Here is a 12756-nt window from a genome sequence, read left to right as displayed (position 1 = left end):
CTGTAAAACAATCATGAGTAATTTTAAAACTATTACAATACTCTTACTATAAAATTAATGATAAGAAAGCAAACCCAATTTATGCTTAACACCCCATCTACAACAAGTATTTAAATCAAAAATACAGAAATAAACTGCAGTAAGTATTTAAACAGTATTCATCTGATCATGCCCGTCCCTTAAATTAATTGTTAATTGTCGTAGCTGTATCGATTTAGTCTACTAATAATTGCAACTGGTGAAACTATGTCAACGATTGTAGAATTATACACTTCAGTTGTAACATTACCGCGCCCAATGTATGATGCAGAATGTAGATTGCTGAACTTACGTAATACAGTAATAGCTTATAAATGTAATATCATAGCTGTCCTATATACAGATGCTTTGGTGAGTCTTTATACAGCACTTGGTTGATCTTCAGTACATAGTGGTACAATATTTGAACATTCAGCTACAGTAAAACTCGTAATAGGAACCGAAAGATCTGTATACACACCATGTTTATATAAATCTCTCTTCATACTAAGGGCTGTTACAATATAATATCTCAAATGAAACCGCTGTTTCGAAGAACCAGAACTGACTTCCATGCACGAGATTCTCAGCAAAACAGATAAAAAGTTTCCATTTATTGGAAGACTCTGTAACTGATTGAATTAGGCAATATACCAAATTCAATCCAGATTAATAGCTATAACTTTGCTTGACCCTGATTATTGCAGATTATGAAACGTTGTCCGCTATCAAAGTTATGGTACGAAGCATGTAAAGTTTGTGACGTGAATTAACATAATGGAACCCAACATGAACGTTTATGTAAACTTGAGGCTCTAATGAGCCGGTATATAGACAAGAATACTGTTGTTGTAAAGACATCTTAACTATAACAAGTATAAATAAATGTTTGTAGGATAGAATGTCAAACAAACGTAACGAACTTCATTTGCGTCTGTGTTGAATCATTTCTCGGATGTTATCTTCACTTTCTTTCAAGCTTTTTTCCAGGAAAGTTTTATTCAACTAAAGTTGAAAACGAAGAGGGTTAACTGTAAAATAATATGCTCGTACAATGTAAAAACATAATAGCATGGCAATTATAATCATAACACAGTAAATAACTGTGAGAAAGTAATTCATAGCCCTAAAGGTCAGCCATATTACAAAATTTTATACTCATAAATATTTTAACTTGCATTCAATTTTTCAATTTTATCGTTCGCGGCGTTAATCCGTTCTGCTAAAGATTTTCTGATATCCTCGATAGATTGAGATACGAATCTTCGTAGGGATAATAAAAAGCGAAATAATTTCAGCGTATATATTAAACCTATTCGTATTTCAATATTCTTTCCAGTTATTGTACTAAGCTATTCAATACTATACGTCTCATACCGACAAATTCCTGCTTATAAAGTAAAGAATTAGCAGTGTGCAATAACGTTAGTATAGTAACTAGCATTATCGCCCATGGATCACATATTTTATCTGAAAAGTTCCTGATGTTACACATACATTCTGCCTAAATTTTCGTAGGTTTTGATTCCTTTCGGTATATTGCTCAGCTCCTGATCAGTTAACCGGGCGCGGGTGATACCACGTTTAAGCTGATCAATTTTCGCTTCCGTTACTTTAACTTGCTGCGTTGTATCAATTACTTTGACTTGTAGCTCATGAAAGGCCTTTGAAAACAACCACACAGTAAGCAATTGTCGAGTAGATCCTACATTATATCTCACAATAATGTGTAATGCGCTTTCAATAGCAACGTCAAGTTGATCATACATGCTAGACAGTGTACTATCATATCTAGATTCCGTAAAAATATGGTAGTAATGACTTAACCTCTACTTGCTTAAGTTTGTATTTAAATAATTGTAATTAATGTAATATGCTCACTATTGGTTATTCATTTATACATAACATTAACCAAAAATAATTATCATCTTTTGATTCTGTCAAACTTTCAAGTGCCTTCTAACGATGAAGTAGTACACTGAATAGCAGTGTAGCACTGCACCGATAATTTTTGCTTGGTAAGTTCATGCAAGCCATTTATTTGAACATTTCATTTATTTGCAGTATGGTAAGAATAGCTTATCACTTTCAAAAATCTCCAACAATAATGCAGTCAGCATAGTAGATGATACCTTTTTAAGTTCTTCGTCGGCCATGTTAGTAGATGCTTGGCAATTTGAAGATATTATAATAAGGGTAATAATAATAATAATAATACTGTAATAATTAATTATATTTATTTATTATAATACTGTATTGCAACGACTTTATATTACTGTACTGTACAGTATACTGTACAGTACTGCACTGTACGTACAGTACAAGGAAGTTGTGATTTTAAGTTTTTACCTTCAATGTACAGTACAGTACAGTACAGTACGTACAGCAATGACCCAAACCGGATCTGCAGTACTGTACTTTACTGTACCGTACAGTACAGTATGAGGGCGGAGCTTAACGCAAGTGTCCTGTCTTGTCAACTGTACAGTATGTCTAGTGAATGAAATACTGTATGAATTTTAAAGCAGGTAGGAGGTAGTCGACTAGTTAAAAAGCAGTACAGTACACCGTAAAAAGGAAGTAAAACTGCCTTTGCATTTTTTTATTAATCTTACACTGGTATTGACTGTTACCTGATCGATGAACTACGTTAGCAACTGGAATGTAAAACACTGTATGCAATGAAATCTTTACGAGAAGCAATAAATGTTCTTTTTTCAAAACACGAATCTTGGCAGGTGTGTAACCTCAAATGCGTACATGTACATGCGAGTGCGAGTATATAATGTAATATTACCGATAACAAAGTACTTATTATTCGTAACTTCATCACTACCTTTCGGACAGTTATGCGTGTGATTATAATATTAAATTATATTATATTAATCATCTACACGATCTTCAGATATTAGAGTCTCTCCTGTACATTGTGCGCGTAACTTGCAATCGTATTGAGATTTAAAACATTGAATTGCTTGTTGCTTAGTAAATAAAAATAAAACAGTGATTTAAGACTGTCTCGGCCAATTTTATGTTTTATTCTGTAGGTTGTGTGCTATACCATAACAGCAACGATTTTCTTTTATCTTATTTTACGCTCAAATCCAAGGCGTGGTAAGTAGTTGCAACAATGATTTGCAAAATAATTAGCTTTCCCTTCCTTTTTAGGAATAATCTTAATCCTCTTGAAATTATAATTTATTTCGAAATGTGGTGGAATATGACAATACGCGCGTATCTCATGTGTTGATTATATAATTATTATGATTGAACATGGTCTGGTTACTATACACGAAAATGGCAGACGCACGAAGGATCTTTACCAAAACGCGACGATGGTTTTTTTATTCAATACGCCGGCTACCATACATTGGGAAGAAGGTATAAAATATCAATACACATGACAAGTTTGCATTTTAAACGATTACGCGTTTGCGTATTCTTTGCTCGTCAAAGAAATATGATTAATTATCATATTGTAAAATTTCTATATTTATCCGCGTTACTAGCGCGGTTTATTGCTAATGGAATATGAGGGACATAGTACACCACCTTAATTCTGTATAAATAGAAACCGCGTAATAAACTAGCTTGTACATAATGAATTACCAAATTATCGATGACTTCGTATCTGAGTATTTTAATCTCTGTAGATTCCTCGTATTCCAAAGTTCATCTCAAATCTTAATAGCTTTTCAGTATTTGAAGATTCTAAGCTAATGCTGTGCTCGTATCAGTCATTTAATGTGATTAAGTTATAAGATCGCTTTCCCTGATAAGATATTCCAGTGGAACTCTATATTTAAGCCAGTAATATTAAACAGTTTTTAGAATCCAGAACTAATGTAATCAGTAGAGTTAGGTGTCCAAAGTTTTATAATCCAAAATATCTTTAATACTGTACAGTGGAATAAAAAGCATAGTTCAGTGTAAATCTTAAAAAACTTTGAGAGTTATTTTTAAAAACGGTAATGTGCCTGTGAATAATCTTAATTGCAATTATGAGTCAGCAAGCGTATACGTACTCAGTAAACCGCTTAGCTGCCTAGTTGTACTACTGCATTTAATCTGAATTACGATTTCTGTAACAGATCCAGGACGAGATAGACAAAGCCTGTAAAGAACTGCAAAACTCACTTTTTAACTCTAAAACAGACCTTACTTATTTACAAAAGGTAAGGCTATTTATATTCTTATCCAATCGTGCTAAGAGCAATTGCCTTAACTGTAATTTCGAATCTTTTATATCCGTAACATTAAAAGCTTCCACACGCTGGAATGAAACACGTAAGTGCATTTAATTATTGTTTTAACATTATCCGTTGGAGTTGCATGTTACAGTAATTATAGTAAAGGAATTACTTACTCATTCCTAACGTAATCATTACTCCTACAATCCAATATACAGTATAAGGACAAATGTAACGTCACGCTAATTCTTACCTGCATGTATTGAATTTGCTGTCTTTAGGATGAAATATTTACCCTCATTGATAACTACGAACTCATAGGTATTACAAGATAGACCATAAGATAGACATTCCTTATAAACATTCCTCACTTACGAAGGTCTACGATGATAATGACATTTGAAGGTCAAGTTAACTGGAAAAAAGGAAATGTTTCCGGAACTGTTTATAATTACGACAAAGAGCTGACTAAGTTGATTACCAAGGTAAACATATAGAATTTATGTAAAGCACTCTCAAAAATCTAGTCACCTATTCAAGAACTATAACTGTTCGGATCTTAATTAAGCGTAATTACAGCGCTTACCGCACTATACAGTAACCGCCCATACAGTACCGAATTTAGAATATTTACATTGCCGAAATAGGTATACGAAAGATTCTTATGGAGTAATCCATTACACTCAGATGTATTTCCCGGAGGTAAGCCATGTATATTTTAATCTTACTATGTATAACTACTTGCTTCCAGCATAATATATTCTTAATAATAGTCAGCCTAACAACTGAAAGTAAACTCATGACCGCAATTAATTAGTGATCTTAGTCTAAGGCTGGATGATATATAAGAAATTAAATAAACGTAATTGTAACTCTACGTTTCAATGTTTACAAAATTTGCTATCAGTCGTTAAAATGGAAGCTGAAGTTATCAGAATGTGCTTAGGTCTATTTCATGGAAGCAGTACATCCTGTGGTTCGGTAAGGAATAGTACACGCTGTAAACTGTTAATTTATGAAAAATCCATTCTATAAAACCACAGTGAGTTCGGTACATCCTGTTAAGTTACGCAGAATTTGGTTTCAAATTCATTAGGGATTCCCAAAATCTTTTTCTAATATCAGCAAACTGCCCACTCTGTCTAGGTAACTTCTGGTGGAACTGAAAGTATTTTAATGGCTTGTCTCTCATATAGGAATAAAGGTTACAAACTGGGTATTTCTCATCCGGAAATGTTAGTAACTCGTGCCAAATAAGCATACTCTTTATTCCTCTCGTATTAAACTGCATATTACTACCGGAAATTATACACCTTGATTCATATTCCTGTAATACGCATTACCTCCTAGCGGATACTACATGTACTATACGTGTGTGTACCAACATTTTCATATCATATATATGCCTACATGCAAGTGTATTCTCGTATTTCAACAAAAATATAAATTGTTAAATTTCATGAACAAATGCTAGAGTCGCACCAGTAACCGCTCATGCAGCTTTCAACAAGGTAGAAAATGACAAACTTGAACATGACTGACTTTTACGTATCAAGACTTAATGTTATTTAATATCAAAGTAAAGTTGCTGTCTCCCTCAACAGGCATGCGAATATTTCGGATTGAAATTAATTTCTGTTCCTGTAGATACGAACTTTCAAGCCGATTTAACTGTGAGTGTTGCAGCATCGCAATAAAATTGCCGAATATCATACCTGCCCTGTGCTCGTTAACAAATTTCTCATAAATCGTTAGCTTTGAGACTATTATTACTTCGACTTCGTTGGCTTTAATTGCTTTTGCAGCACTATTACATAGCTGATGAACTATTACCGTATCATATAACCACCCAAATTGTTTGGTTGAATACACAACTTAGAAGCTGTTTGATCAACTCGCAGTAGCTGTGTATGTAGGCCGTACACTATTCACAGATGCACTTTATATACTGTACTTAACTATGTCTTGAAGGGAGGATCCGTTATAACGTTTTCACTACTTTGTCCATTGTGATCACTGTAAATTGAGAAAAATATTTGAAGTGTTTCGTTGATGAAAACCTTGTAGAAAATAAATGCAATAATTTAGATGCTCTAGTCTCGTCAAATATTATTGTACAAAGTAGACGCTAATTCACAAAGCTAACTAGCTCTAAAATCACCAATATGTGTCATACCTGTACGTACTGTACAATAAGAATTCTGCTCAAACGCGTATAAAATAATAAAACGTTTAAGAATAGCGAATACCTGTATCTTGGTATAGGATCTTTAATTAAGGTTCATATGCTGCCACTTGTAGAATTCGTAATAGATGCGAATATTTATTCCGTATAATTAATTAATCAATTGACGCATGCATAATGATTTCAATTCATGCGAAATAACTGATCTTTTCAAAAGCAGATACAAGATAACATATGCGAAATTAATTTTCTCAATTTTTAGGCCATGCGAAGGGCTATAACTAGCAACACTGTTTTGGTTAAGTATTTACTGTTTGACTCAACTTATCTGCTTGAATGTCCATAGACTAATATTTTGCATTATAATTGTTAGCTAGTTGCTTCAGCACCTCAATATCCGCATGGAATAATCGATGACGTTAAGAGTATTGCGCAAGTACTTTACAGATTAAACGTTTCTTGTCAAAGAAATTTTAATAAATCATAACATTTCGTGACCTTGTTGTGTAAACTACAATTATATTGTCTTACAAATCGGTGATCTTCTATTTCTTTGATTAATTGGCAACTCGTCGTTATACTGTAGATTGCTGTTTCTAGAGGAATCGGTTTTCACGTTGATTGTTGTCTAGGAGGATTTCTGCTACCATTTCTAAATGAAGCTGGGTACGAATATAGTATACACACTGCTATAATAAGCTCACGTACTAATATAATACATATCTTTTTCAAGGTACGATGATGTTCAGTTCGATTTTGCAGTTGAAGGAGTAACTAGCATATCCGCTGACACTCACAAGGTTAGCTTGGTCTTTTATGCGGACTATCTCAAAAATTCAATTTAATACGGCATTGTTATTTGGCTACGCTTCCTGATGCGCCGTATAATAAGCCCTTTTTTTCAATAGTATGGATTTGCACCAAAGGGTTCGTCTGTAGTTTTATACAGACATATAGAACAACGACATCTGCAGGTACTAGAATTTGCTACAGCAATAATTAATAAGTACTAAATACCAATTAAAACTGCTTAATCTAGACGAAACATCTAACAGATTGGATCGCTACAGTATTTTTCAGTTAGTGACTGGCCAGGAGGCATATACGCCTCCCCTTCCATAGCTGGCAGTAGATCTGGCGCGGTAATTGCTGGTTGCTGGGCAGCTATGGTCTCAATGGGATGGTCAGGTATATGTATAATTAGTGTAAAAGCTCACTTCTACTTTTAATAGTGTTTACGAATTTATGAAAGATCCACACTTGATGCTAAATGTAATAATTACGCCCTGTAGTTTGACATCATCTAACTTGATGGAAAGCGATTCTTAAGTGTAAAGCAGAACTTTAAAATTTTTTAATAGTTACTAGTACTATTACTAACTAGTGGGTTAACGTTTTAGCCACTTACACTCGCATACGTAAGGCGCCAAAACATCATTCAGGCATCACGTATCTCCTTTGGTAACACTCACGCGTTCGCAGTTCTAAATTGCGCGTAGTTTTCCTACCCTATTTTAATCTCTACTTTTCAAAATTTTTCACGCAAACCTTTCTGTAAGCAATTTATATCGCAGTATCGATCAATTCTGCATATGCAATTGCTCTAGCACTTTCTGCAGCATCACCTTCATTTAGTACTTCATTGCTTGCGTTGAACGTACGCGTGCATTGTCGAATATTCGTCAGCACTATAAACTGCATTGGAATAATGAGAAACGAACAATGCTGAAATGTTTTTGATAGTAATTAAAGCTTCCTATACTTGCTTGTGTTCCAGGATACGTTAAATCAACAAAAAAAATTATTAAAGCAGCTCAGAGGATTAAAGATCGGTAAGTAACTGTATTTATAGCGGTAATTAACTTCACATTGACATGTATATAGTGTATTTGTTGATATTACGCCCTAATCGATTTACTAAGGATTAAGGAAGTTGACGGGCTCTACGTTCTTGGTGACCCTAAGCTAAGTGTCATAGCAATTGGTTCCAAAGACTTCGACATATATCAGCTAAACCAGTTAATGTCAGATAAAGGATGGAATCTGAACGCTCTGCAGTTTCCCCCGAGGTGATCACTATTAGCCATTTGACAATAAAACGAATCAATAGCTAGAAGTTATAAAAACTCATAATGCTGCAAGCTTTTCACAATCTCTTTCGTTTATCATCAATGAGATAGTATCCACATTTGTTGCACCATGACCCATACCCAACCCGGAGTAGTCACCAAATTTTTAAGAGATATAAAAGAAGTAGCAGCACAGCTAATACAAGAACCACGAAAGACACCAATTGGATCTGTAAGTACAGTGCAATTACTGAAATGCTCTGAAGGGTAACTAATGGTTGTATTCTGCGTAGCTTCACAGCTGATAAACGTGATTTATGTTTATGAGCAAATCATTTTATTCCAGGCCGCAATGTACGGAATGGCTCAAACTATACCGGATCGATCCATTATTACAGACTTAACAAATGCTTTTTTAGATGGAATATATAAGACTTAGCACTATAGTTCATGTACTCCTAATTATATAATTAGTGAAGCATTTGACTTATTAGTATTATGTTTTATCCATATATAGTACTCTAGCACGAACACATAAATAAATACTCGTAACTTATTAAAAACTGAGTCAGGCAAAAGTAATGTACCTCGCAAATTAGTACTTTTAATAAGAATTTATCATCATCATGTATGGCAACGGGTAGGATAGTACGGTGGCATTCTTAGAATGCAACATACTGTACGAACAATTCTTAAATTCTGCAATGTGCCATTGTAAACAGTACATTCAAGTAGCTCGTAGACACGTAGATTAGCACGCAATCGTGAACGAATGCAGTACACTATCTTAAGCTTAAGAGTGATTTCTTACCTGAGCTTCAAAATAGCAGTTTACTACATCTTCCTATTCCTGAAAGCCGCGATGATTAGGAATCGATCTTATACGGGCGTATAAGTTCAATACCGAGCTGCTGGACGGGAAAGCAAGTTTATATTATTCAGACGATATTAATTCTCGGACTTGCTACATCTCGCGATGACTCATACTAAGTAGTTATCTGCTGCTAAATGTTTTAAATTAAATTTTATTCATGAACTGTTATCATGATTTTGCTTATAGTACACAGTATTTTCATAGCAAGGTTTACAATTTTGTACGTGCAAAATGATAAGTATATAAGATATATATTTGGCTGAACGCGTAGACTCCTAAAATTGATTTGCAATGTTTTGAGAAATAAAACTTTTTTGAAAGTGCGTATAACACTAATACTTCTGCTTGTGCAACAGCAACAATCTCTGTGTACCGTAGCAGCACGTTGCCGAAACTGATTGCGTTGCTTTGGCGGCACTGTACGATGTTCCGACATCTCTCAGTAGCACGAACTGTGGTCAGTATAACAGGCATTTCTTTTACTTCTATGGTCAGTAATGTAGGTCGCCGGTTCCCCAAATTTTAGCAAGATATGCTGTAACTTGTTACGCTGACGCAATCCAAATTAGGCCTAGGCCTAACCGCGTAATTTCTCGCATTTTCAGTAATTAAAAAGTAAATACTAAATACTACTTAGGGTAGTGTGCGATTGCCATAAGGAATTGTTAACTATTGTCACTGTATCTGTCACTACAGATCACCCGCTTCCCAGATTACTGGATTATCATGTCAAGGGTCCTAGCCAAGTAATTGCATTATCTTGCTTGCAGGAAATGATATTATTTTTATGATCTATGAATTCATTTAAGTAGATTGCAGAAGTAGCCTTAAATTTTGTTATCATACAAATCTTTAAGAAATGCAAAGGTTAAAGTCTAATTCGTTTAGTACTACTACATTACTGATATTGCTTGCGCTATAGGACTCCTGAAATCTCCAAACTCTGTAAATAGTGTACAGCATTATATCAGCGTGACAAATGAAGGTTCCTGTGAAGTAATGCAGTCAAGGACTCTTAAAAGCTTTTCAGAATTCCCGAGTACTGTACTGCAGTTAACGTTTGCTGTACGTACTTAAGACTAAATTAACCCAAAATCGTTGGTAATTCACTCTGAATCCTGCTATCTTTTACAAAATTCTGCTTGAAAGCAGCTGTATAAGATCATAAAATGCTTTAAATTAAGAGTAGTGAATAAAATAGAAATTTTTAAAAATAGAAAACACTTCAATTATCCAGACACCGTAAATCTGATTTAATTTAAGAAGTGTCCGAAAGCCCGATTTGTCTGGACAATCAAATATAGGGTTTAGTATGAGATTTAATACAAATCATATATCTATAACTTAAGGAACTGTTATTTATCGACAGAAGTAATAAAGTTACACGTTGATAATGCAGCTAAAGTAAGTGAAATACCTTATCGTTTTTCTAATACGCTATCATATAGCAAACATAAAACTACTTTTATGACCCGATTAGTTCGTCTATTGCGTTTTTTTCCTTCCTCCTTGTATAATACAATTTAGATGTTCAGACATTTTTACACTATTTTTAAATTGCGCAATCATCATTTTTCACGTACTGTATACTAGTACATACTCGTATATGTATTTTTTGATCAAGTACTCGATTAATCACTATCACGTAATAATTTTAGTCTTTTAATATTAATATTGCGATGCTTCACTTCATTTACACAGTATCATCTTCATTGCCATCGTCTTGCTTATCTACAGTGTTACTACGTGCCATTTTAGTTACTGTCAATTACGTGACTAATAGCTTCGCTTTATCCCACTTCTACTCCTTCAGGTATTTTTTAGTTACTATTTTATGTTATTTTTCACTCAACTATCCTACTAAGCACCCTCACTCATCGTTTTGAGTTCACTATTTCATCTCATTTTTGTCCTACCAATGTTATTTACCATTTTGCGTCATCATCACCCAACTATAAGGCTAACTGCCATCTTTTATTTTAAAGCTTCACCAATTCATCTTATTTTAACTCACTATCATCTACATGATTGATCGTTGTCATGTATTTTTAGATCGATTACTTCATCTTGATATCTATTTAGTCATGTTATTGTACTACTGCCTATCATTTTGCTCAGCCGCATGATAAGTCATCATCTACTATTTTAAGACTTGTTGCTTCATTTCATTTCTTTTCCCATCAAATTTTGCTATAGAATCTCATACCATTCTTAATCGACTATACGAGTAATCGTTATCGTCTATTTTTAAGGCTCCTCACTTCTATCGCATTTTTCTTTCCATCAACTGCACGAATCTAATTAATCGCCTTTAGCTATTCTTAAGAGATCGGCTAATTCATCTTATTTTCTTACTTATTTGCATGACTAAACGCTATATTCTATTTTAAGACTCGCTCCTTCGTTTCATTTCTATTCTATCAAATCTTTTGCTACTGATCCCATACTGTTTTTATTCAGCTAGACGTCTAATCGTTATCGCTTGTTTTAACGTTCGCTACATTGATCTCATTTTATTTGCTATCAACTGTATGATTAAAAATAATAATCGGCGTTATAGCGTCATCTATCTTTAAGATGGGCTATTTCGTTTCATTTCTATTGCATAATACTGTAGCTTTTTTACCATTTCATATCATCTTTCTTAAGTACATGAGTAATCGCCATCTTCTATTTTCAAGATTCACTACTTCATCACGTTTTTTGCTACTGAATCTTATATCATTTTATTCAACCACACGATCATAGTCGCCGTCATTTATTTTTAAGACTCACTACTTATTTTGACTACGGTACTTCGAGTTTTTTTACTCAACCGTATACCAGTTAACTACCATCATCTAATTCCTAGGTTTACCACTGATCTCATTTTATACTATCGTATTTTCCATTATTATGTCTCCTTTCTATTCCATCATACTTTTTACTTCTTCATATCATTTTTACTTAATTAATGATACGCCTAATCGCCATGATGGCATTATCTATTTTTGCTCAGTTTCAGCCGAGTAACTTTTACTAAAATTTTTTTTGTGTGCACTACTGTATTCGTCATCCTATTGTCTTATTTTTTAACGAGAAAACCCCCTTTTTTGTATTGTATTCGTCATCCTAAGGTCTTATTTTTATTAAAAAGGTGTTTCCTCGTAGATTGCCCGGAGTGTCGGGCAATCTATGAGAAAACCCCCCGCCCGAGCAGCTGTAAAATAATCCGATAAAGTGTCCAGATAACTTGTCATGCAGCAGCCGTAAAATTATAAGATATAGTGTTCAGATACATTGTCATACAGCAGCAGTAAAAATATCGGATATAGTGTTCAGATAACTTGTCACATAACAGCTGTAAAATTATCGGACATGGCGTTCAGATAAATTATCATACCGTACAGCAGCTGTAAAATTATTGGATACAGTGTTCAG

At 34.0% G+C, this 12756-nt stretch overlaps 2 protein-coding genes across 2 annotated transcripts; one reads left to right on the top strand and one right to left on the bottom strand.

Annotated features, from left to right (window-relative positions):
- Positions 1-1187: 1187 nt before the first annotated feature.
- On the bottom strand, positions 1188-1787 carry TRIADDRAFT_59152 (uncharacterized protein; the record flags this gene model as incomplete). The annotated part of the gene is made up of 2 exons (XM_002115007.1): positions 1188-1281; positions 1516-1787. The coding sequence occupies 2 exons, from the start codon at positions 1785-1787 to the stop codon at positions 1188-1190; spliced, it is 366 nt and encodes a 121-aa protein (XP_002115043.1).
- Positions 1788-4600: 2813 nt separating this feature from the next.
- On the top strand, positions 4601-8901 carry TRIADDRAFT_28705 (uncharacterized protein; the record flags this gene model as incomplete). The annotated part of the gene is made up of 16 exons (XM_002115171.1): positions 4601-4693; positions 4856-4910; positions 5116-5189; positions 5355-5443; positions 5683-5719; positions 5813-5881; positions 6656-6691; positions 6767-6847; positions 6980-7059; positions 7127-7193; positions 7302-7367; positions 7464-7581; positions 8171-8225; positions 8316-8462; positions 8574-8694; positions 8809-8901. The coding sequence occupies 16 exons, from the start codon at positions 4601-4603 to the stop codon at positions 8899-8901; spliced, it is 1281 nt and encodes a 426-aa protein (XP_002115207.1).
- Positions 8902-12756: the final 3855 nt, after the last annotated feature.

This window comes from Trichoplax adhaerens, genomic scaffold (genome assembly GCF_000150275.1).
Source record: "Trichoplax adhaerens TRIADscaffold_9 genomic scaffold, whole genome shotgun sequence".
Classification (NCBI taxonomy): domain Eukaryota; kingdom Metazoa; phylum Placozoa; class Uniplacotomia; order Trichoplacea; family Trichoplacidae; genus Trichoplax; species Trichoplax adhaerens.
This window is presented reverse-complemented; position numbering and strand designations above follow the sequence as displayed.